The sequence below is a fragment of the Balaenoptera borealis genome, assembly GCF_965194805.1.
Source record: "Balaenoptera borealis genome assembly, chromosome: 5".
NCBI lineage: Eukaryota > Metazoa > Chordata > Mammalia > Artiodactyla > Balaenopteridae > Balaenoptera > Balaenoptera borealis.
This window is the reverse complement of record NC_138862.1, coordinates 32,734,355-32,761,836: the sequence shown is the minus strand read 5'-3', so window position 1 is coordinate 32,761,836 and position 27,482 is coordinate 32,734,355. Positions and strand designations below refer to the sequence as shown.

Sequence of the window (27,482 nt, the reverse complement as noted above, 5' to 3'; positions counted from 1 at the left end):
TATCATTTTGCATCAAAATTTACATATGGTAATAATTTATGTACATGGATTTTTCTCTGTTAGATCAACTACACAGAGCTTTGTTGTGGATTGATGAATTATTTACTTATCTCTTTAGAAAATAAAGATTACAGAGTCGATTTTAAGTTAACATATAGAATAGCTTTTAAATCCCCATATCTCATATGTCAAGGGATTAGAATCTGCCTCTCAGCATTTTTTTTATTAGGGTGCCTTTTAGAATCTGTAAGAACTAAATTTGAGATATAATGAGAGAGAAATGGGGAAGTTATGGAGGGGTAAAGATGAAAGTTTGCTAATTGTAAAAGAGTTTGTTTAGAAGTTCTTGTTCATGTCAGAAGTATTGACTGCGTTTTAAAATGAGTGAAGTTGACTGCATTCCTATAGAGATTTCTCAGTAATCTTTTAAAAGGTTGTTTTAAGTATTTTGTTTTCCAAAAGAGTAATTGTCTTTAGACTCTTTAGACCATTAATTTTAGAATTGCAATTCCATACTCTATCTTGCAGACATTAATAACTTACCTAGATTCAAGAGTTCTCTAAATATGGCTCAAGCATGACTAATTCAAGAAGTAAAGTTGAAAGTTTTATTTTAATACTTTAATTGATTAAAGGTTATTGACTAAGTAAATTATATCTATACAGATTCTATGAAAATCTAATGTAACTCTTTAGGGAAAGAATTGATAAATATTACTTTACATAATCAGTTTTTAAAAACTTCTGTATAGTTAAGGAATTGTATTTTATCCATATTTGCTTTTATGTGCTTTTAATTTATGATTTAAAAACATGTTTTTAAACACAAAAATAGGATTATTTTCAGAATAAAGGTTTTCCCCTCAGAAATTTGAATTCAGGACAGAGGAAGATTAGTAAGCCAGGTTTATTTTATACTGTTATAAGAGTGTTTTTGTGTTGCTATTTCAATAAGGAAAGTCTGCTCATGTCCTGTGTACTGAAGTAGTTAGCTAAAATTTATAACCATTTGCTGTTTCTATATTATATCCAAAGAAATGAAGTATAAATTAACATTGATTGGAATGCCACATAATTTGTTCTAATATGTTGAAATCCAATATTAGGATGAACTATATTTCCATAGCAATAAAAAATATTCACAGGACCACCCATATACTGTTTTCACAGTTCAAAATATTGTCCAAAACGCTTTGTCTATGAAAAACAGTCCTAAAAGCCGAAATAAGCTATTCTATGTTCAGACCTAAATATCTTGGTTCATCAGTATGAGCATTAATAAATAAAGGATTATTTGTGAATTTTGATAGTCTTAGTATATCTATAGAGAGTTGACTTGAAATGTTATGCTACACAATTACCAACTTTATCTATATTCTCGCTACCCATATTTGGGTAGCCATATTTGATTTTTTATATTTGTAATGAAAAGGAAAAGAAGGACAATATGACTATTCACTCAGTTTATTGAACATCTTTATGATCATTACCTTGAACTCTTTATTGGGTAGATTGCTTATCTCCACTTTCCTTAGGTCTTCTGGGATTCTGTCTTGTTCCTTCATTTGGCACATATTTCTCTGCCTCCTTATTTTGCCTAATTCTCTGTGTTTATATTTATGTAGTTAGGTAGGTTGGTTACGTTTCCCAGTCTCGGAGAAGTGTGCTTACATAGGAGACATCCTATGGGGCCCAGCAGCATGCTCCCCTCTGTTCACCAGAGCTGTATGCTCTTGGGGTGTCCCCTCTGTGGGCTACATGGGCCCCTCTGTTGTGGCAGGGCTAACTACTGTGGGTGCGCTGGTAGGCGGGATGGGCTTGTGGTCTGGTTGACCGCTAAGCCCTGCTTTGTGCGTTGACTGGTGCTGGGCCGCCCCCCCTGGTGGGCCGGGTAAGCCTTTAGCGCTAATAGGCTAGAGGGAGGACTCCAAAATGGTGCTTGCCTACACCAGTGTCTTCATGGTATAACGAGCTCCCCAAAATGGCTGCTGCCAGCATTTATGTCCTCAGGGGAGTCTCAGTTGCCTCCTGCCTCTCTGGGAGGCTTTTCTAAGATCAGCAAGTGGATCTGACCCAGGTTCCTTTCGGATTATTGCCTCTGGGCTGGGACTCAGAGGGTGTGAATTTTTTGCATGTCCTTTCACAGAGGAATCTGTTTTCTATAGCCCTCTGACTCTCCCATATGTAAACCCCATTTGGCCTTCAAAACCGAGTGTTCTGGGAACTCTTCTTCCAGGCAGGGCCCCTGGGTTAGAGAGCCCAATGGGGGCCTAAACGTCTTGCTTCTTGGAGAAAACCTCAGCAGTTGTGATTCTCCTCCTGTTTGTGGGGCATCTCCCTGGGGGTGTGGGTCTTGACTGTACTATGTCTCTGCTTATCTTATCTGTCTCATTTTGGTTCCTTCTTTATATCTTTAGTTATAGAAGATCTTTTCTGCTAGTTTTCAGGTCACTCTCATAGATAGTTGCCCTGTAAAGGGTTGCAATTTTTTGGTGTGTTCGTGGAAGGAGATGATCTCAGGGTTTTTCTACTTCACCATCTTGGCCCTCTCAATCCTACTCTGTATTATTTTAAAAGCATTACTGTGTCTTTTAAAGTTTTGAAAGTAATATATTTAATCAATATATCTATATGGAGTATTTTTCACACGGAACAGAGATGCTTCATTATAGATGACCTTAGAGTCAACATCTGATAATTCTTAGTAAAACAATCAGTTGGCTGTGCTAAGTGCTCTAGTTTTATTTTTTTATCCTCTTTTGAAAACTGTTTTGCTGGAATTGTGCCAGATCTTGCCAAGAACTGTGTAAATGAGAAATTATTTTGGTTTGAATTCTCAACTGAAACTAGAGACTGGCTTAGTTTGCAACTGTTCTTACAGATTTAGGAAAAATGTAATTGATTTCTTTATAAATTAACAAGAGTCCTAATGTAATCCCAGAAGAAGAGAATCATAAAATCAAACAATGGTCTTTATTCCAATTTCCAAAATACTACATTAATGGTTCTAACCCATGAATTAATGCAATATTATTTTGTGCTTCAGGGATTATGCTATTCTATAAAGTATAGGTATTATTTTTATATTCATTTACAGATGAAGAAACTTTCAGAGAGGTGAAGCAATTTATCCAAGTTCACACAGCTAACAAGTAGCAGAGCCTAGATTTAAACCCATTCAAACTGAATCCGGTCTCTAGATTTAATAAAATTTCCCCACAAAAGCTACATTAGTTAATGCTTTCTTGCCAATGCAGTTCCTTCTTCTGGAATCTAGTTTCTCCTCCTCCTACCTCTCCTTGTATGGCTCTTATTTTTCAATATTATCCTTATTAATATTTCTGTCTCTTTTGGTGAACTTCTGGCTGTTAAGGTTAGGAATTTTATTTCATTTTTCTTTGTGTTGCCAATGCTTAGCACAAGTCTTAATGCAATATAGGCATGATACATATAGGTAAACTGATGGGTAAGAGAGTGAGAGAATTTGGACTTTAAGATATGCAAATATTTTTGTTTGGTATTTTATTGAAAATAAAATTCTCTTATTTGCATGTTAATTGGAAATTTTACTAAAGGGCAGATAGGAAGTATGAACTCAACTAAACAACTCAACCCTCCAATCCCTTTAGTTATAGCTTATAGTGAAATCCTGGCTGATTTGAGTCAGCTGAGGCAATTCTTGCAGTTAATGCCATAGTAGCTTCTGCAATATTTGTATTCCATGATCATATTATTAAAAATAGGGGGAAGGGCAAGCAATATTGTTTCAAACATTTAACTTATGCTACTGTCAGTCTTTCTCACATCTCTGGGGACACAGCCATATGATATTAGGTTCTGTAGAAATATTAGAAAAATACCAGGGATTCATTCCTGGAATTTCATTTTGGTCTATTTTGGTAATCATTTGAGATCGTAACAGACAGTACCAGTGACACTCAGTTAATTATTGGGATTATTCTAAATTTTGACTAGAAAAAAATCCCTCTCCCCAATTTGTTAGGTGGGATTATAATCAAGGGGAATTAGGAAGGAACAAAGTACCTAAGGAAAATGGCATGATCCATTAATCATATAATTATTTTAATGCATCCTGTATTCCTTTACTCTATATAAATTTCAGGTGAAATTACCGAGTTCTTCTGTAGAGTGTGCTCTGTTTTTAGTTACAGTAAGCATGAGTACTTGGGAAAAGTGTATAACTCAGTAGAGGATATTTAAGTCTACTCTCTGCACAGTGAGTAATTAATGGGTGCTGTCTTCTTATTTTTAACAAATATCTCCTTGTAGGATGAAATTCTGACAGGAAAATTACAGGATTGGAGCCCATGATAGGATTTATGTTAATAATTGGAGGCCTTTTGCTCCTTAAGATGTAAATGGAGCTTAAATAAAAAAAGATTAAGAGGCAAGGCTCTTTTAAGAATATAAGTATTCTTTTACAAATATAGGTATGTTGTCAAGGCAAATATATATTCTCCACACCCCCCTTTGGGCAAATGTCACCAAATTGTCTATTAATATTCATTGTGCATATGTCAGCTACTCACTGAACTTGTTTCTCTTGTGCTTTTAGCAATATTACAGGCACTCTTGTGCAGCAAGATGTTTTAATATGATACATGATACAAATGGATATTTTAATCATTTAGGTTTTCCATTTTACCTACCATGGAATAGGAAAAAGAAATTTGGATCAAAACAAAACTTTGTTAATAAAATAAATACTGCTTTGCTCAATCTGCTAAGAAGAAACAGACTTGAAAACCTAAACAAACAAAACCCTGAGACACGTATTACTGCTGTACTAGAAAAGAAGAATAAAATCATACATTTGAAAAAAGAATAAAATTATATATTTGTATGTTTGCATACCTCAGCAGAATATTAACAAATCCGTCTCTTAAACGGTTACTTGCTTATGTTTCTGTAAATGCAGTGTCTTAAAGGGGGGAACAGTTTACATCCAACTAGGAGTTTGGTTTCCTCATAATAAATCTCATGTGACTTTGATATATTTCCTTGAAATACTTAGCACTTACGTGTGTATCTTTTTCCAGCTGTGGTTGTATAAATATTTAGATATTTCAGTCACTCGTGTTTATATTTTATCTTCCAACCGGGCAGTTGTTGAAGGAATCCTGCCCTGCCCTTTTCCCTGATGCTGTCCTTTCCTGAAGTCAATTGTGTTATATTCCCAAGGTCCTACCAGGATTCTTGCCTTGCCTTGTCAGGATTCAGCTGACATTATCATTCTAGTTCCTTGTTAAAGCCTCACTCCATCAGCCCCTTTCGTTTACCCTCTATTCTTTGTAACTTTTTAGTTTCTTATGCAGAATATAGTTGAAACCTTGAATTTGGTTTTGCCAAGTGTAATATAAACCTTTTATCTTATATAAAAAATACCCAAAGTAGCATAACTAAAATGGTGGTTGTTGGGTGATTTATAGGAACTCACAATTTATGATTGAAGAAAGAAGGCGTTTTATGAATAGTGAGTCAAGAATATTATATAAAGAGAGGTGTTGTGACAGAGTGGAGATGGACACAACTTCTAAGATTTATATATGTTCTTCCCTAATTATTCTTGGTGTAACTCCCTCAAGGTCCTCCTTTGAGAAAGTGAATCACAGTTATTGATAGAAGTTGGGTGACGTTTCCCTCAAAGCGTGCTGGTGGAAAAAAAAATGGGGATCAGCGATATTTCATTTTAATTGTGCAAACAGTGTGTAGAAACTGAGGTTCTCAAATATGTAAACCTGATAAAATAGGAGAGCTACTCAGAAATGCAAGCTCATATTTAGATAAGCTCACACAGTACAAGGAATGCTTTATGTTCTCATTCGTTCATCATGAGAGTCTTTACTGAGTTAAGTGACTATGAAATCATATGATTTACAGTTAGATATTCTCTGATTGCACGGGAAAAGAACATTAGATGTTATCAGGTTTGACTGCTTCTTACTGTTTTCATTATCTACATTTTAAATAAAAGTAATCAAAATTAACAACTTCCAGTGTCGGAAACAAGAATGGATTTTAACTAATTAATCCTAGCAGTATTTATGGAATAGTGGGAAAGAGCAAGGATTTTGAATTTGACTAGGACTGGATCCCAGTACTGCCACCTTCCAGCCGAGCACCAGTGCTTAGTTCCCCCATATGGGTACCAGATAACAACACCCACCTCATGAAGATGCTGTTGTGACAAAGGAGGTGATGGATAATTAATATTTTTTTTCTTTTCCATTCCTTTTCTTCCTGCTTAGACATGATAATAAAGGATAATTTATTATAGTTTTTAATAGAGATGATGAGTGCAATTTGTAATTGTTATTACTGAGGTTAACCGATGACTTGTAATAAATATCACTTGAGAATTGGAAAGTTTCTTTCTTGAAGGTTATACGTTATGAGAAGTGTGGCATTTCTATGTTTTTTATTGTGATTTCCAAAAGTTTTGGCTCTACAGCCAAGTAACTCTTTTTTTTTTTTTTTTGCTAACCCTGTACATTCTCTTCAGATTATTATATGCTAACAGAGTGTATTTTCTTTTGAAGTGTGTTCCTCAGAAGCAAAGTTCAGTGGGATGTCCCATAAAAAGAAAAATATAGAGTTCAGTGGCCAAATAAGTTTAAGAAATGCTGCATATTATACTTTTCTTCTAGAGCACATAATGTGCATTAGCAAGATTAAAAGACCCTGAGAACCCAGATCTTTTTTTGAGTAAACAATCTGAGAAAGGAATATTTCACAGAGTATTTTGAAAATTTAGCCTTTAATAGAATAGAGAGCATTTTTATTGCTGAAACTCTTTTACTGAATGCTGCTGTACAAACATCATGGTGAAAACTTGGGCCTGAGCTCTCCACTCCCAAAAGTCATATTGGCTGTGGTCCAGCTATACGGGGCTGTAGGTGAGGGACGGAGAGAGTCTTGAGCTCCACTGCACTTTCGTGGAGCCTGGGTGATCTCCAGGTTCTTTAATTGGCCATTACTTCCTCTATACACGCTCCCTAGGCAGTTTTATTCTTTCCCAGTGTTTCAGTCTCCAACTTGATTTTCATATATGGATCCAACTGAGATTTTTTTTCCTGAGGTCAAACTTGGATATTTAATAGGCAACTTGTCATCCTTATTTGGATATTCTGGAAGTATCCCAAACTTTCTACAGCTCATGCTGAATAAATCATCTCTGTCCTTCTTCCTCTCACCACATCCCACTTTTTTAGTCTTGACCTTCATTGGGACTGCCCTTCACCCACTGCTCAGATCAGAAACTCAGAATCTCTCTATCCTCTGCTTCTCCTCCATCTTGTGCATTTTTCATTTCCATCTTCTCCCACATTGCCAGTGAGTAGATCCTGTTGATACTGTAACTAAATATCTCTAGATTCTTCCTTTTATCTTCCTTTCTGTCTGTCAAGATCCAAGTTCAAGCTTTCAGAATTTATTGTTTAAAGAGTGTAAAAGTGTCCTAACGAATCCCTTCCTAGCTTAGCTGCTGCAGTCTAGTTTCATACTATCAAGAGTGAGCTCTTTAAAGCCAAACTTAAGCATGCAGTCCCTTGCTTAAAATATTTCAATGTTCTTGTTGCCTTCATTTAGGTTCCAGAACTTTGGCTTGATGTACAAAGCCCATCTGACACCTGCCTTATACTGAAGCTGTACTAACCTACCTACAGGTCCCGCAGTGTACCATATGCTTTTGTAGCTGTGCCTCTGAGTGAAATCCTTTCCTTTCTTTTCTTCCTGACTCATTTTTCAAGACCTACCTCAAGTTTCATGTGTCGGTATGCCTTTCTTGGGCAGTGTTAAGTGCCCATTCTTTGTATTCTTATAGCAACCTGTACATCCCTGTTTCCTATCTGAAATAGACTTACAGAATATAAATAAAATTGGCTTAAATTAAATATATATTACCTCAGCAGTTGATCTTCATTAGCATCCAGCTTTCATAATTACAGCCAAAATAAAGGCCAGTCATATATTACAATGCTTTATTTTCTGAAGCTATACAGCACTTGTGGTTGAGTAATCTTAAATTCAATTTAAATTTCATTTGCCTTCAGTATAGCCTTTGCTAAAGACCACGAGTTTCCAAGTAATTTTTTTCCCATGTAGCTGGCTTATTTCCTCCTCTTTCAGAGCCTGGTTTCATTTAAAGGATTTCTAGTATGCTGTATACCATGCACTGAACTAAAGCTATTTCTCAATATTTCAGCTTACAAAACTATTACTCAATATTTCAGATTATAATTTTTTTGTTTTGTGGTAGACATAAGCAAATAATAGATCTTTTAGTTTCATCATTCATTTATCATTTCATTAAGAAATAGTAACTGCAGTAGTTACAAATTAGAGATGTAAATAAACCCCATGCAGAGCTTACAGTCTAGTAAAGGTTAAATAGTACGCGTATATGGTTACAATTTAAAAATAAAATCTTTTAAAGTCTCTTTATACAGTGCATGATTATTAAGCTTCAGATCATTCCACTCAAATAGGGTTTTGCTGTTAGCACTTCGTTTATTTTTTTATTTACTCAACACATATTTATTGAGTATCTGTAGTGTGTTCAGCACTCTGCCAGGCATAAGAGAAGCAACCATGAGCAAAATCAGACCCACAGATCTTACAGAGTAATGGGAAAGACAGACAGTGTTCAAAGCATCAAACAAATAAATTTAAAATATAGTTCTGATTATTTTACCATAGGTAGTTTCATACCCTTGCTAAAAAGAAGCATTTAAGTTTTGTGGTAAAGATCAGGGAAGGTCGAGATTTGAAAGAAGAATGGGTATAAACTAGGGTAAGATCATTTTGATCCCAGACGCTGTGGCAGGCATAAGACTGTGGTAGGAAGAAGCTTAATATATTTGTGGAATTAACAGAAGACTGGGGTGAAGAAAGCAGAGCAAGGAGTGGAACAGGAAGAGTCCTGAGAGCTAGATAGGGGAGTGAACACACTGACTCTTGTAGGTCTTGTTAAAGATTTTAAGAGCAATGAGTTTATTTTAAGAGCCACTGAAGTAGGGGAGGACCCAGATTGTATTTGTATTTCAGAGCCGTTATTTGGCTGCATTGAAGTGAAGCTATTTAAGAGCTTTCCTAAATCCTGGTGGAAATCTATAGTACTTTGATCTGGGATGGTAGCTGGCTGTAGAGAGTGAGATGAGTAGATTGATTTAAGAAATTTGGGGGAGGGTTAGAGGACAGAAAGAGGGGTGTCAAGCGAGACTGGTTTCTACTTTTCATTGTTTATTGAGATCGGAACACTAGATGAGAACAAGGTTTAAGGTTTTTGGTTGTTGAAGTTGAGAAATCTCTAAGATTTTTACATATGAAATCTATCCATGGCAACAATAAGGTAGGAATATTAAAAATATGAAACTTGATCCCTCTTTTAGAGATTATGATCTCATTGAAAAAAATAAGGTACAGACAGAAAATATTTAAATGACACATACACTCAGGCCTTCACTTATTAAGTAATACATAAGGTGGAGAATGTCGCCTCTCACCTAGTATCCTTTTCCATTGAATGTTATATTTAATTATTTAAACTCCATTATTTAACATTTCATCTTTGAAGTCTACTCAAATAGTAACATAATTATTGGAGACAAATGAACTTAATTTATTAATAAAAACTCTGGGAAAGTATATATATATATATGTACACACACATATATACACATATGTATGTATTATTTAGAAAAATATAAAAGTCTATGTAAAGAACAGTTCCATCATATATATTTTAACATAAATGCTTATTATTATATAGCATATGTTTTGCTAAAGTGTTGATTGATGTGTCATTAAAAATGAGATTCCAAGGAGCCATGCCATTATTTGTAATAGTCGACAATTCTCTAACACATTCCTCTGCAAAAACAGGCACGTACATGGTACAAACAGACAGGGTGATGGGTTCTGAAAGGATCTGTGGACAAGGGATTTGGAGAGCAGACAGGATTTGTACAGACAAAGTTTTAGCAAGGGCACTGTCTAAGTGGTGGGTCAAAAGGATTCAGGAATTAGAAGGTATAGTCAAGGTGGACACCGGAAGGATTAGTTAGTAAGGAGGTGAGGAAGAGTAGGTCGTTAGTATGCAGTGTTTAGATAGTAGTGCTAACGCCTATGCTTTTGAAATAAGACTTTTCATTGTTTTCAAGTGATGAAATGAAGATATTTTGTCAATTCTTATGCAGGCTCCCGTCTTCGTCAGGAAGATTTTCCACCCCGCATTGTTGAACACCCTTCCGACCTAATTGTCTCAAAAGGAGAACCTGCAACTTTGAACTGCAAAGCTGAAGGCCGCCCCACACCCACCATTGAATGGTACAAAGGTGGGGAGAGAGTGGAGACAGACAAAGATGACCCTCGCTCACACAGAATGTTGCTGCCAAGTGGATCTTTATTTTTCTTACGTATAGTGCATGGACGAAAAAGTAGACCTGATGAAGGGGTCTATGTCTGTGTAGCAAGGAATTACCTCGGAGAGGCTGTGAGTCACAATGCATCGCTGGAGGTAGCCAGTAAGTAAAATGGGCTTTCTGTGTTTGGAGAGATGGCCACATGGGATCGTTTCCCTTGATCACAGTAATAAAAGTGTAAACCTGTATCACAGGCTTTACCTGAGGAAAATCTCTAGATTTGTATGTGAATATCATCTATTTGTTTGAATTTTCTATATTTCTCATCTTAGTTGGTTATTCAAGCTAAATTGGGATTTACACATAGCTGTTGAACTGTTCTACTTTAAAAAAAATTTTTTTAATTAAAAAAAAATTTTATTTTATATTGGACTAGAGTTGATTTACAATGTTGTGTTACTTTCAGGTGTACAGCAAAGCAATTCAATTATACATATACATATATCTATTCTTTTTCAAATTCTTTTCCCATTTAGGTTATTACAGAGTATTGAGCAGAGTTCTCTGTGCTTTGTTTTACTTTTTGGAGCTGTTTTCTGTAGAACACGCTCACTGAAATGGATTTATTCCCCTCCTTTGTTCCTTTTAAATATATAGAAAATGAGGATGTTTATGGAAATATAATAGTGTAGGATATTTTTCATTTGTCTTCATTAGGAGAAGTACTTTCAACTGGTAGTGTAGGGTGTAGTTTTAAACTGTTTCTAATTCTCAGAAATATACTTTCGGTAAAGCTATATCCAGAGAAATGTATGTATATGCCTCATACTGTATTATTATCTTGGCTACACTGTAGTGCACCCTTGGAGGAAAACACGTGGATGGAATCCTCAGGGAGTTGATGGTTCAGTTTATCTACACAAATACCAAAGGCTGCTCATTTGGAATTACCTCAATAAGGATTTAGTTGACTAATGATTAAATTGTTATATAGAGAGTCTAGATGTGTATTGTATTTGAATTAGATTTAGGCTTATTTTCAATAAACGTTCAAGAGGTGGCCAGAAAATTTCATTCCTTTGAAAGAATCCTGCTGTGTATATGTATATGTGACAGAAATTGAGAATTGTATAGGGATTGGAGAACCAAATGAAATTTAGATCTAATTCACTTTAAATTTTAATATCACTTTAAATTTAGCTGTCTATAATTATATATGAAACTGTATACATAACTATGTCTATATTTATATATAATGTTTTCCAAGGCGATTGATATTTTACTACAATGTATGTTCAAAATTTTAGTTATATAATCAGTTTTCATAATCTCTAACATTGTCTCCTGCCTTCAACTAGAACATGAATATAAGGAACGGCAGATAATTATGACATTATAGACATAGAAAGGAATTTAGAGATCGATTATTCCAACTCAATCATATTATTAATGTGAAATCATCTCCAGAGAATTTAGATGATTTGATCACACTCACAGAGCCATGTAATACTTACCCTGAGACAGAAGGCCAAAGATATCTGATATGAGCATAAAATTTAATTAGATAGAATAAAAAATTAAAGTAACCATTTAAACCTCTGTCAGAATTAGGCATTCACATTTTTAAAACATTTACTTGAAACCCAAGTTTATATTTCTCTATTCACAGTTAACTGATAATTAACTTATTGTACTTTCTCTTATTGCCTTTATTCTCAGTGAAGGTCTTAGAGCTAAATCAGTGAGATGTATAAAAGCTATAATCACAGCAGAAAGATATTTTTCTTTTTCTTTTTGTTTTTTTAGCTCAACTTTAAATGTAGCACAAGCAAAATAATTTTAAAGTTTCAACTTATTTATAAGAAGACATATATATATGTTTTGATGAAGTCACCTTTCAAAGTTACGGTATTAACACCTTTCTAACGCTTGGCACCGTTATACTTAAGAATTATTATTTTCTGTGAAGATAAATGCGAGTTAACATTTGAGAACAAATTTAGAGAATCAAGAAAGATGATGTAGATAACCTAGGCCAACTCCTGTGTGTGGTATGTAAGAAACTGAGGATGAGGAGGGAAAAACAGTGATTGTTTATTCTCTGAAATTATAATTCTTTATAAGAAATGTGTACCAACAGAAATATCAAAGATCATCTCATGCTTCTGTATTATTTTCTACTCTCCTTGTATTCTTATCATTGTCAGAATTTTTTAAAAAGTTTATAGACTTGAGTAGAGGGTCTAAACGCTTACCCTCTAGATCTTCCTTTTCAAAACACCTCTAGTTTTACCTCAGATGATCAAGATATCCTTAATGCACTGGGATTTAGAGACCTGTCTGTTTTAATCTGGCTTTTGTGCAGTTATTTTAAAAGACACCATTAGTTTCCAGTTAAGTTCTGTTTCTAACTTAGACATTCCATTACCTTGAGAGTCCATTATGGGAAAAGCTCTTGCAGTCTCAGTCAACAAATATACGATCATGAAATTGAAACCAGACATAAGAGCATTATATAACTTTTACCAGTAAAATATTCAAATACATAGTCCCTTAATGCATAGTTCACAAATGTTAGTGGGATATTCCTGACACATTCCAAAATGTTGTCAAGCTCCAGAGAAAAAAGGATATCATAATTTACTGAATAAAATTTAATAAAACTACTCTAGAAAATACTTTAAGATCACATTCAGTAACAATTCATATACTTGGGAAGGGAGAAGTATATAGATATTATATATTTATCAAATATAGCTTGCTGTTAATAAGGGTAGTTTGATAATAAGGATCACCTTATTAGTGATAATAATTATTTGAAACCATGAGAAGAGTTCAAGTAGTGTTTGCTTCCAATAATTTTTATACTAGTTAAATTGTAAAAATTAAAAGCATGTTTTTATTTAAAGAAATTGTGTTATTTGGTCACATAAGTTATATGGGAAAAATTAAGTACTCTGCAGTTAAAATGGGTTTTTATGTCTAAAAAAATTCATGGTTCATGCACTACAAATAGATATATAGTAATTTAGTTCACATGTATTTCAGTTATTTATTTTAGCCAATGGTTACTGCTCATTCACCATTTTAAAATATGTTTGCATCCTAAAATCAAAATTAGCCTTTTGTGTGTTACGTAAATACAGGAGGGGAAGGAGGGCAGGGAAACATGGGTCATATTTGCTGTAGGTTAAATCTATAAAGTACTGTTACAGCTTGGTTTTATTATTTCCTGGAGCATATTACTATTTTTTTTTCATATTTTCTTAGTTTAGGTACCAGAAGTTCAGTAAGAACTATTCTTATTCTTCCCAAAGAATTCTTTCTTTCAGACACAGGAAGACAAAGATTTCGTCTAATTTCTTAGTGACGCTATAGCCCAAAGTAATAGCATTAACAAAAGTGTCTTGAGGCAACACTGGTTTCACAGCACAGTTGTTGGTAATGCTTTTAAAAACATTTATCTCTGTTTTATTTGCCTTTAAACCAAGTTTTACAGCTGTAATAACAACTGGATTTCTTGGTTCCTAACAGTTGTCAATCTCTCAAACAGTGGAGAAAAAAATGATATGGAACGTCACTTAAAACTTTTATTTTTGTATAGAAATGATAATATTCTTGTCTTTTGTGTTTTTAATATTTATTTAAATTTAAATAATGTACCAAAAGGATTGCATTTATTGGTTATTTTAGGATTATTTATTTTTGTTTTCATTTAAATCGCAATTATAACCAGGTTGGACCCAGTGAAAAGCACTGACCGATCTTTAGGTGCTGATCTTTGCCATGTAGTAAAAGTTGTATTCTTGTTCTTGAAAACTCAGTTTTGATGCAATTAAGTTTATCTCACACAATTATAAAGTCTAAGAATCGGAATGCTAAGAAATATACGGTATTCCTTACACCTAAAGTTTCCACCTTGAATTTTTGGAAGCTTATCTCTGTAAAGGAAACCAATTTTTATCACAGATGCATTTTTTTTAATTTGTTTTTTTAATTATTGTTTTTCTTTGCAAGCCAAGAATGATATATCTTGATGAGGACTTTAATTTGTAAATTTAGAATATATTGCTGTTTCTAAGACTTAAGAAAATTCACTGTTTAACTCAGTTTCAAACCCAGCTTTCTAAAATGGTATTGCAAGTAGTATTTTTTTGTTTCGTATTAGCTCTATTTGAGAGTCTACTAAATGTTTAGAAAAATATTTTAGGGGTCTATTCTTCTATACTCAACATTACCAGTTAGTAAATTTAGAACTTTATTTTATGCCTGGCACAAATTGATAGCACAGTTCTTCGACACAACTTATATTTAATAAGTAACTCGATCTTGGGTAATTGCGTTGAATTTTAAGGAAAATTAACTTGAACCTTGACCCTCATGCTTTCGATTACAGAACATGTCTCTCTACGTCATCTGCTAAGTAGTACATAGTCAGCATATGGCTATTTGTTTCCTATGTAAGCTGTTTTCTCCTGAGGAAGAGAAATTCCCTTCAGACTTGGCAGACATCTGCTGACTGTCTTAGCAGCAAAACACAGAACTATCTTTCCAGAAAAAAATAATTTTGTCCAATTAATCAGAGATTAATCTTCCCAGATTTTATTAACTGGGGTGCTTTTTAATAGTAATTACTTTGAGGTAAAATGTTTATATTTTAAAGTAATATTTTCCCACTACTTTCAATACACTATGATCTTTCATTGTTATTAAACAATTCTCCTTATAGAGTGATTTAGAATTTGAATTATCTGATTTTCCTCCTTTGGATAAAATGAGAAAGTGTACTGACATATATGCTAAGGAGCCAGGTTTTGGTACAGTAGAATGTATTTCTAAAATCTGGAGCATTGAAGATGGAAGGATTACTCCTGGCAGTAAAATGGTACCGATGAGCAGGTGAAAATAGAATATGCCATTATATTATAAAATGTCGATTGATTGATTGATTGATTGATTGATTGTGCACACAATCAAGTTGACCTTTATACGTGTGCGCACACACATATATTGTTCCTTGAAAGACTTTTTATCTTTGAAATTGAGCTAGCTCTATGTTGCGTCTTTGAAAATATTTCTTGTTTCCTCTAATCTGTTTTATCTTTTTAAAAAACGTTGCCATTTTCCATGCTTTGACGAGATTCTAAAACATTTATATATATATATTATTTTTGTTTTCAGTATTCAAATGAAGAATGTTAAAGATTCATTTATTTTAATGATTTTAAAATATCTTTCTTCTTTGTTGCACACTTATATTCTAAACTGCAATGACTTTTTGTTGCAAAATTAATTCATGAGTAAATGAAATAGTGCATATAAAGTGTGTAGCACAGTGACTGGCACATAATTGTAAATCATAAATCTAATTGTTGGTGCTGTTGGTTTCACTGCTTTCTTCTCTTTCCCTGTATTATGGCCAGACACTAGGATTATTTATACAAAGGGGATCTCGATGCTTTTTATTTACAAAATGGACTGACTTCATTTTGAATTTGAAGATATGTGTGTTAATATACTAAAATTTAAATAAAATGTTTCAGTAATTAAATTTTCTTAAATTAATTTCTAGTTAAGTACAGAGCATGTTAAGTATATTAAATTCCATCTTGAGTTGAAATTCCTGGTATGAGAAATTTACCCTTATCTTTAGATTCTCATTGTTAATGCAAGGCATGCAAATAGTATTGACTTAAATCATTTTTGTCTTAGGGTCAAATGAAAAATTTCATTTTTGTAACTTTTACAGTTGGGATAACATTAAAATTTTCTTTTTGAATTCACAAGTTTTTTCACTTAAGTAAAGAAGCAATATTGCTAAGTTCTGTGACATGATTATATTTACTAAAGACTTGAGTTTTTACCACCAGTTAGAATATAGTCTTTTGTTGTTGCCAGTCTTAGTTAGTTCAGGCTGCTTTAACAAGAATACCACGTACTGGGTGGCTTACACAACAAACATTTATTTCTCATAGTTCTAGAGGCTTGGAAGTTAGAGGCCAGGGTACCAGCATGGTCAGGTTCTGGTGAGAGTTCTCTTCCTGGTTTCCTCACATGGTGAAGAGAAAGCTCTGGTCTCTATCCCTGTATAAAGACTCTAATTCCATCACGGGGGCTCCACCCCAGTGAACTCATTCCACCCTAATTACCTCCAAATACCATCACATTGGGGATAAAGATTTCAACATACAAATTTTTTTTTTTGGGGGGGGCACAAACATTCCACCCGTAGCTGTCTTTAAATAACAATTATTTGGGGATTTTTAAGTTGGATTTGTAGTTATTTTATCATCTTAAGTAACTGAGAAATAAAAATCAGAAAACCAGGGGGAAAAATCATGTAATCTCCGTGGTCCATCAGATCACTTGCTGCATCCAAATATCGGGTTTAAATTGTGTCATAAATTGAGGATAGAAACATTATATCTTCAAGTAAATATAGTGTGAATTCTGTATTTGTTGAGAAAAGTAAGAGCAGTATCCTTTCTATACTACGTTAAGAGAGGAGACAGTTCTCATTTTCTTTGAAATAACATAAAAATTCTTTCTTCTTCTTTTTTTTTTGGTTTTTTCTGTCCAAAGAGTATTTAGTATGAAATATAAAAGCAGAAACCCATATTCCATAACCCATGTGAGAGATGACAGTGACGATGGGCATAAAGAGAAGGTTTAAGTTTCAACGGGTATTTTAGTAGAAAAGGACAAAGTCCGCTGACCTTTTGAACATGGGTGTTAAAGGAGGTGGCTGTGTCAGAGAATGTACTATTTATTCATAAATAACCAACAGGTGACATTCTATCTTAAAACTACTCTTAGTTAAACCAATTATGGGCTGTAGATATGTGTTCAGTTGATTTCTTAGGCAAACTTTTGTTGTTTTTTCTTTGGCTGACACAACTGTCATATATTAATCTTTAGCAAATTTGTAGAAAGATCTTAGAGTGGGGACATGTCATACATTTTCTTTCCTTTGCTCCCAAACTCAGGTTAAGGAATATGATTAGTAAGCTTATAGAGATCATTTTTAAATAACTTACTGTATTTTATTTCTAAACACATGCATTATAGAACATACTTGCTCTTTTAAAATACATGTTCTTGTAATCTCATTTGCCCAGAGTTAACCACTGTTGAAAGTTGGGTGGATATCCTTCTAGATATCCTAACATCACTATATGTTCTCTAGGGAAAACTATTTACTATTTAATTAATATTCAGTCTTTTCTTGGTTGGTTAAAAAAAAAAAGACATTGGCTATGTTGGAACACATAGCTATGTCATAAAGACTAAATGGAAGAGTTTAGCTCTCTAGATTGGATGTTACAAAACAGGTTCCATCTGCTGGATATTACTACATACACCGTCCTGGACCAGATTCAATCCAGTAATATTGGGGCTAAAGGTTATGTATTCCATTACCAGTCTCATGAGCCACTCCTTTTGTTTTCTCAAAAAGTAGATGGTGTCCATACATGCTGAAAAGTACTAAGATGATTATTCCAACACTATTTGATGCTTAGATATAAAGTCCCTTGAGCCTTCCAGGAAATCAATTCAGTATTTAGTTATTTATGGGAAATTCTTGGCAGTGTCTCATCATATCAACAATACTGCCTTTAAAAACTAATAACCAGGTAGATCTGGTTATCTCTTAAACCTATCATCATATCACCCTTCCTTTTAACCCTCCTAATTTACTTGTGATTTAAATGCTAGACATCTTTCCCACATACAGAGACTAACTTGGGAATCATTTGTATTTATTTAAAAATTTTTGCTTCAATGACAAGTTTAATAAAACATACCTAAACATTCTTAGTATAATTAATTTTAATTAATACAATATAAATTAACTTAAACCTTTCATTAATTATCAATTCAAGCTTTTTTGTCAGATTACAATAAAGCCCCATTGAATGTTTTGAAGGCATAAAAGTTCTTTTCTTAGTTACACAATGTGGGCATTAAAAATGTTGTTTTTAAAAAATCAGGCATTAAATAAAAATATGAAGAATAACGAAATATAGTTTATCCAAAAAATTGATATTTTTCCCTAAATAACTCTTTCCAGGCCTTTTGCTTAGTTTTAGGTATTCAGTGGTGAACAAAAAAGAAAATGGTTTCTGCCTTCATAGAAATTACAAAATAGTGGGAAGAGGGGATTGTGATGACAGAAAATAAGTAACTAACCATACAAATAACTTTATCCTTAAAATTGTGCCAAGTGCCAGGAAGGATTGGGGTTAAGCTGAGAGCAGAAATACCTGTGGATATTACCAAGACACAAAGTAAAAGAAAAGGCGTTGCAGGCAAAAAGAATAGTACATGTAAAAGGCCATGAGAAATGACAGACTTGGGCATATTTGAGAAAATGAAAGATAGCTAGTATGGCATATGAGTAAGGGAAACAGCTATAGAGATGGGTGGGGGCCAGGTCATGCAGGATCCTGTAACCAGGTTATTGATGTTGGACTGTATGTTCAGTGCAATGAGAACCACAGCAAATTTTCAGGCAGTGATGGAGGTGACATGATCTGATTTATAGTTTAAAATGTCACTCGTGTGATACTTGCATATTGCACGTTGGGAGGACGAATTGCAGAATGATTGGGGGAGGCCAGTTAGGAAGCTATTGCAGTATTACAGGCAGGATATGGTGCTAGTTTGAAATAAGTGTAGTAATGGAGATGAAGAGAAAAGTGAAGATTAGATTTGGAGATTGAAGACTTGGTTTAACTTTGGAGGGTGAGTCAGTAGAAGCTGAGATTTTGCAAGAGACGCAATCATTGCTGATGGTGAAGTCAAGGTCAAGTCTATGACCATGAAAGTGGAATTGAGAATTTGGATTAGGTTATGTTAGCTTTGAATGGCTGACAGTAGTTCAGTATGCTGCAGCCCAACACAGCCCCAAGAAATGGCACTTTCCTCTGTTTCCGCAGCCTGGAATGTGCTTCTCTTCCTGTTCCACCGGTCACTCTCTTATAATATAATCAAGAGTCACCTCCTCTGGAGCCATCTGTGACTCAAGTGCCTAGCACCATTCCTGGCCCATTGTAAGTGATGTGATCTAACATGTAACTTGGAAGTGTTTTATTCCATGTCTGAGGAGCATCATAAAGTATCAGAATGCCACTTCAAGGAACAATCTCATTGCCACACAACTTCTTTGTAAAGGCAAGCAGGTCACGTGATCTCGAACACTCATTTGAAGGCACGGCTCTTAGAATGCAGTCTCGGTACTGTTTCCCTGGGAGTTTTTCTTTCTTTCAAGACTTTGGAATATTTAATTGGCTCTTTTGGGCGATAACATTACTCAGGAAATTTAGTTGACTTCCACTAGTACAAAAAGTCAAATGAGTTCTTTTTAGGCTCTAATAAGTGTAGGACAGGCTCTCTAAGTGTAGTGACCCCCTCTGAGTAGCATCAACCTGTGTTTATGAGTGTAATGACTGGCTGATAGAAAACAAAGGGGTTTAAACTTCCTGACTGGTAAGGAAACAATTAGTATTGATGGTACCTGAAGGGATTTTCTGAAGTTCCCTTGCGAAACTTTACATGTGCAAAACAGGACCTAACCATCTTTACTTTCTCTTTTTCTTTCTGGATAGGGGGAAAAAAAATACACAAAATAAGTATTCTGTAAAGTAGAATGATTTGCATTCCTGTACTTTGCCAGTAATCTGTATATTATATGTAAAGCTATTATCATAGTCCAATAGATTTATATTTAATGAAGCAAATTTGATGAGAAATCAAAGGAAAATTATAACATAGTAATATTTTACATTTCTCATTACAGTCTTAGGCTTTGGTCTGTGGTTGAGGAAATATTTTTTTAGAAAAGCTTAGTTAAAATAAGATGTAAAAACCAATGGAAATCTAGGTGCTGCAGCAACTAGGCATGATATGGATAAGAAAGAGAAGAAACCCACGTGGATGGTAATGTGTGGGGAGGCAAACTCAGATGTGGGAAGGATTGGGTGTACTACAGGCAGCATCTGGAGGCTTCTACTCAAAATATGCTCCATGGACCAGCGGCATTGGCATCACCTGGTAGCAAGTTAGAGCTGCTGCATGTTGGGCCCCCCCTCCTGACCACCTGAATCAGATGCTGTATTCAAACAATATTTTAAGGTGATTCATATGATTCACATGCAAATTCAAGTTTGAGAAGCACTGGTATACATTGTGGTGAACTGGACTTCATAGACCCCTGCTCATCTCCTAGAGCCCCAAACACCTTTTGGGAACGCAAGCCCAATGTGGTTGATTTTTAAAAAGAGAAGCAGGTGAAGTATGATTTTCGGTGAACTGTCCTGGGTTTCTAAACCAGTAAGGAGTGGAGGCACAGAGTGGGGAGGGGTATGTAAGAGACTGGTAGAGACAGCATTCAGGGGCAGAAATGGAGGGAGAGAAACACACAGAAAGAAAAGCAAAAGAGGGATACAGCGGGAAGCATATCCAGAGTAACAGAGAAAGAGATTCAAGGAGAAGGGGGCAGAGAAAGAGACAGGGACGGGAAGAGAGAGAGCTGGGGGTGGCGGTGCCGCAGGTACTGGTGTGGTAGGGATAAGCTTGGGAGAGCACAAAAATACATGTGCCTGGATGAATAAGGAAAAAAATTGCTTCCTACATATGAATATTTACAGAGTGGAATGTTAATCAGAGAAGGGGATACTCAAACCTCTATTAATATCCATACCATCATTCATCAAGAAAAGTAATATGTGAAATTGATCCTAGATATTCTTAAGTAAATTCATGGAAGGCTGTATTTGCTTAGCATAATCCAAAAGAGAAATGCTAGGTTTTTTATTTTACTTTACATTTCCTAGAATGAAAACTGTGAAATAAAACAAAACTAGGTTTTATTAATAAGAATGGAACTGTGCTGGAAGGATCATTTGGAAATCATTTAATCTGTTCTTCTGACTTTTAGTTTAAATTACCTGAAGATCATTTGTTGTATTAAAAGAGGTTCGGAACAAAAGATTATTCAGCCTCCATCATCAATATCCCTTATATGCATCAGCATATGTTAACACAAAGTTATTACTTTAATTTACTTAAATTCTGTGTTGCAGCATGACTTTCTTTCATTTTACATGGTAAGGGATAACAGAAAAGCCATTTCTAAATTATAGCAGCTCATATGTTTGAAGATCGTTATTAAGTGCGGCCTAAATTTTAATAAAGTACATCTGATGTTTAATTTAGGTTTCTGAGTATAATAAAACAGTTTCTAATCTCAGTCTCTTAGTATCCAAAGTGGAAATTGTAGCTTTTGTAACATTTTAAGTTATGTCGTATTTAACCAGAGGTTTAAATTGAAGTTTTAATAGCGCTTATGACATTTTACACTTGTCAAGAGAAATAAAAGTTTATGACCAAGGTATTTAGTATGCCTGAATGGGGACATTTTTAATCTTATCCAGTGAATGATGAAGTAAAACTTAGAGTAAACCCAGAAAGTTAAGAAGAAAGTGGGAAAGGACATCCCTCACAAGGGATTTATATTCTGTCTCAGTCTTTCCTTCTTCATCACCCTGTATCTCTTTACCAAATAACACTGTACTTTATCTAGATTGAGTCACATTAAGTTACCCTTTTATTAGATTCTTATATCAGTCAGACACTAGAAAATGGATTAGGACCCTGTCTTTGATGTAGAAGGACATTGAGAACATTTTGATCATACAGTTCAGCACTAGTCATAGTCACCCAAGTGACTTCCCTTAGTTCTAAAATAGAAGTGTAGGGACTTCCCTGCTGACACAGTGGTTAAGAATCTGCCTGCCAATGCAGGGGACACGGGTTTGAGCCCTGGTCTGGGAAGATCCCACATGCCGCAGAGCAACTAAGCCCGGGAGCCACAACTACTGAGCCTGCGCTCTAGAGCCCGTGAGCCACAACTACTGAAGCCCTTGCACCACAACTACTGAAGCCCTTGCGCCACAACTACTGAAGCCCGTGTGCCTAGAGCCCGTGCTCCGCAACAAGAGAAGCCACCACGATGAGAAGCCCGTGCACCACAATGAAAAGTAGCCCCTACTCGCTGCTCCTAGAAAAAAACCCGCACGCAACAACAAAGACCCAATGCAGACAAAAATAAATAAATTTATAAAAAAAAAAAAATAGAAGTCTAGGGCAGGTTGCAACCTTGTTGAATCTTGCTTGAGGGAATTCTTGGAAAATATGATTATAACATATTTTCCTTTGGGACTACCTCAGGAAAGAAAGCAACAATGAACCAAAATTCCACAGGAATGGAGACAATGTTTGTTTTATGGCCAGTGGAGACAATGTTTTAGGTCCTGCTGATAGTCACCTTTTCGTCCACTTCTCTCATCTTTTGTCAAAATCACCAAAACCTAAAACTTGAATAACCTCAGAATTCTGTGGTTAGACTCCCCAGTATTTGTAGGCAATAAAGTCAATTCCTTACCACTTTTCTTTTCTTTCCTTCTTTTTAAAAAGTAATGACCACTTAGGTCTCTGTATGGTTTCCTGTGAAACAGGTTCTTTCTGGACTCTGTCAGTTATGATTCTTCAATCTCCTTCAAAATTTTGATCATCAACTTCAGGTGAATAACAATACCTATTCCAAGAGGAGTTTGTGTTCTTTTAATATAAGGGGTTCTCTTAAGCCATTAACCCCATGGCTCTTATCCATAGACTGCATTATGGAAACTGTTCATAGATACGATTAATTCTGTCAAGGTAAAATAAATTTTGTTCCCAACAAACTCAGTAAGTGTTTATTTAGCATAGCTTTCTGCCCTTGGTGAAGTTACTTAGCCTTTCTATACTTTAATAAGAAGTGGGGATATTATTCTACTTACCTTATAGAGCTTTGGAGAGGATTAAGTAAGTTAACACGCATAATGTGCTTAGATCTGTGCCTGGCCAACAGTAAGCATTATATGAATGGTAGCTGTGGTTCTACGTGCTATTTATTGTACTAGGCACATTATTAGGCTTACCTTTTCCATTCCTGTGGTCCCAAAGAATGTATCTCTTTATTTCAGGAAGGGGGATGCTGAAAACAAAATACCATATATTGTTACATTTAGAAAAAGCTTTCTGTTCCAGAGGTAGTCATCTTCTTATACACAGGTGTATTTAAAATCCACATAAATATTTGTGAAAGGATAAGTATTCTTCATATATCAGTATACAGTATGTCTTTTATGACAATATATTTTTGAGGGTTTGGAAAACTGTTGTTATTGGCATGGTTAGCATTTAAATATTTTATTGTGGCCTTTCTCAAAATATGCTCCAGTGAATTTTTTTCTGTGAGCTGTTAAAAAACTAATTTGGAAAATACATCTTTAAGTATATTTTCTCTATAAGACTTCAGAGCTTTTAATATATTAATGAATGATGTGAAACACAAGTAGGAGATCTAAATTATTATGATTCCCACACTTAAATGAACTGTCAAGATTTTTTTTTCAGAAAAAAATTGGTTTTCTCAGAAGACATTTTGGATAAACGGTAATATTTGTACTTTGTGGGAGGACAAACAATTTCAAAAGTGTGTATCTCAGATTCAGGTGTGTGGTTGTCTTCATGGTTCTTTGTTTCAAGATCATAGGAGTAAGAATATGATATACTATTGTTTCCATTTTGTGTTTGGGGATGTTTTCTTCTTCTACATCAGCATTTTGAAAACCATAACAAGGATCCATTCAATATTCCAAACATAGGCAATTTAAATATAGTGCTTTACCAAAACTTTGCAAAGAGGAGCAGAGCACAGTGTGTGGCCTTCCTTACCCTTCTCTCTCACTAATATCCTGTTACTCTAAATAGCCTTGACCTCAGCTTTCTAAACTTTGCCTTCTATTATGGATGTAATTTACCTCTTGCAGCCATTTGACACAGTTGACCTTATTTGTGAAATATTCTCTTTCCCAGAATTTCATGGCACCCAGCTAGATCAGGGTTGCATCCTATTGCATGTAACCAAAGTCAGACAATTTAGCCAAATAGGTTTAAATTTGATTCTGGAGGAAGGATGTAGAGAGAAAGTATGTCAGCTCCAAGAAGCCATTAAGAATCCAGCTTCCTTTGATTTTTTTCTGCTCTACCAACCTTAGTATGTGACTTTCTTTCTTGTGGTTGCAAGGTGACCGCTGCACCTCCCAGTGTCATATTTCTGTGCTGTTCTTGAGGGAGGAATGTGAAAAATCATCAGCCTATTTTTTTTTTTAGAAAAATAATAAATTTCCTGGAAGTCCCACCCACTAGAATTCGATTACATCTTGTTGGCTAGGACGATGTTTGATGGCCACCCTTAGTTCCAAAGTTGCATGGAGAGATGTGTTTTTCACTGGCCCATTTCTTCTCCAAACAAAATTTGGTGTTTTGTTGAAAGGAAGAAGAGAGAATGGGTATTTAGTAGGCAACTAGCAAGGTCTACCACACATATGCTATTGATCTTCCTCTTATTTTTCTGGCTCTGCTGGGTCTATTGCTGAAATGTGCATGTTCCAGGAGATTTTGCTCTGTGGCCTACCCTGGAGGACCACACCTTCCTCCTGGGATTCAGTTATCAAAGTTGTCCTGACTCACTCCTTGTTCTGTTCTCTCTAGGCAGACCTCTACACTCAGCTCCCCTTGGAGGTCCTGGTGGCACCTCCCACTCAAATATCCAGAATGAGACTCTTCATCTTCCTTTCTATCCCTGCCTTTCCTCTATTATTTCCTAACTATGAAAATGATACCGCCCTGCCATCTATCCAGCCCAGCAGACCAGAAACCTGAGATCAATTCCTTCCTCCTTTCTTTCTGTCTGTTCACATCAGTTGATCATCAGGTCTTGCTGATGTTTTTTCCTGAATAGCTTTAGCATTTTCCCACTTATCTCCATTCCCTTTGCTATTTTTCTAATTAGTATCACCATCATTTCTCACTTAGATAACTGTAATACTTCTTTACAAGTAAAAACCTGATCTCTCTTGATTGCTCACTGAGAGGTTCTCAATTGCTCCTAAAATCTAAACTCTTTAAAATGACTTGCAAAGATTTGTGTGATCCTGACACTGTAGCCTAGAGTTTACGCTCTCCTACCCCCATCCCTTTGATCTGGAAAAAGCTATTTATTGCTTCAGACCTCAGCAGAGTCATCACATCTTCTGAGCCTCCTTTTCTGTATACCCCACTCCTCTCCCCATCACGAGTCAAGGTTAACCTTACCCACACCACACCTTGATCACAGCATGTAAGTCCTGTATTGTAATTAAATGTTTACTTGTCTGTATTTCCCACTTAATTTTAAGCACTGTGTATAACTTGTTGTACCTAGCACAGGTCACAAAGGGTGTGTTATTACTGAATTTCTGCCAGTAAAAAATTCTATACAATGATCTCCTCCAACCAAAAACAATGGAAAACAATGTTTTCTTTCTATATTTGAAGGTGCTAATGTACAATTTGGCATTTTGTATGTCCAGTAGAACTGAGAGATTGCATAAATTATCTGCATTTTTTGTGCCTGGTCTGCTTTATGAATCTTCTTTTATTTTTTCTATTTAGGAACAAATATTTTTTTTTCTAGAATCAACTGTAATGATAAGTCAAGTCTGTGATTGCATGTATCAGCTAATTTTTCTGAAAAGAACTTCAAGTCCGACATTAGTTTAACATATTCTGATCAATATCTCAGACTATAAATTTAATATGCCTTAAATGAAGGAGTGAAGTTAAGATTTTATAATTTATACTAATAGAAGATATTTTGCGTGGATAGTCAAAAGATATATGTATGGATATACATCAATAGAAATAAGCATCATTTTCCCCCTAAACTGTTAGATAACCTCACATTAACATTTATAGGTGAATATATAGTATAAAACTTTATCCCAAAGTTTGTTTTAATAATCCAACATAGAATTCTTCCAAAAAATATAGAATTCAGATTTTCTCTTATAATGTTAAATTTAAAAATTAATAAAACTAAAAACATTGACTATAAAATTTTAATATGAATTTTTAAAATATAAACATTTTCATATAAATATAAATAAGCATGTTAAGTATTTAAAATTTTAAATATTTAAAAACTTTAGAACATTCCTTCTGCTTTTGCCTAAAGGAAGACATAAAATCCAAGACATTGGTAACTATTTCTTTTGACTAACTCAGTTGTGCTGATGATAACCCTTTTCTAAGCTACAACAGTTAGTTATACTAAGCGGAGAGAGGAAAGAATGTTAATTTGAATGAAGTGGTTCCAATTTTAAAGGGATTTTATTGAAGCCAGAAAAGATACACACACATACACACATAAACACACACACACACACACACACACAAGCATACATAAACCAAGGAAGTCTTTTAATATGCTGTTATGGATTCAGTTAAAGCTCCTCTTTGTTTTTTAATGTTTTAAAAAACATCAGATTCAAATTTTCTTTAGTTTTTTAAAATAGGGTTGAAACATATGATTTATTCATGAAATTTTGGATAGGAAAATATGAACAAAGGAAATCTTCTCTCTCTTTACCCTTGCCTTGAAATGCTACAATTACTGCAATGATTAGCTCAATGTTATTATGGATTTTTTTTCTTATAAATAATTTATACTTCAGTTTGCCTTCATCCTGTAAGATGGCAATGCATGAAATTGATTTGGTATAATTGCACCTTTGATTAATATTTAATTTGAAATTATTTTACAGATTTAAGTTTAGATGTAATTGTGTCACATTTTAGAATGTTGAGTATACATTAGAAAACTTGAGTATATGAGTATACATATCTTTATAGTCACTGTTTTGTTATTCAAAGCCACCATTTCTCCAGATCTATAAAGTAATTTTTATTATATATACATTATATATATATATATATGTATTTTTTGGCTCACTAACAGAATTGATTAAATTTAGAAATTCCTCCATTGCCACCTGAGTTCAGGTCATATTTCTATAATATTACATATAGAACATGTAACTGTTATAAATGAAAATATTTGCCAATTTGAAAATATAGGTCGTTAATTCCACAGGTTAAGTTCCTCCTAAAAGGGACTGTTTTTCATCTCTTAGTTCACACATCTGATGAACATGGGCAGTCAGTTCATGA

General features: G+C 34.6%; 1 protein-coding gene across 1 annotated transcript in view; it reads left to right on the top strand.

Moving 5' to 3' along the window:
* Positions 1 to 27,482, top strand: part of ROBO1 (roundabout guidance receptor 1) — a 928,971-nt gene that overhangs the window by 608,956 nt on the left and 292,533 nt on the right. Inside the window, exon 3 of the mRNA XM_082392465.1 lies at positions 10,218 to 10,544. Coding sequence (XP_082248591.1) covers positions 10,218 to 10,544 — 327 coding nt within the window. The remainder of the gene's footprint in view (positions 1 to 10,217; positions 10,545 to 27,482) is intronic.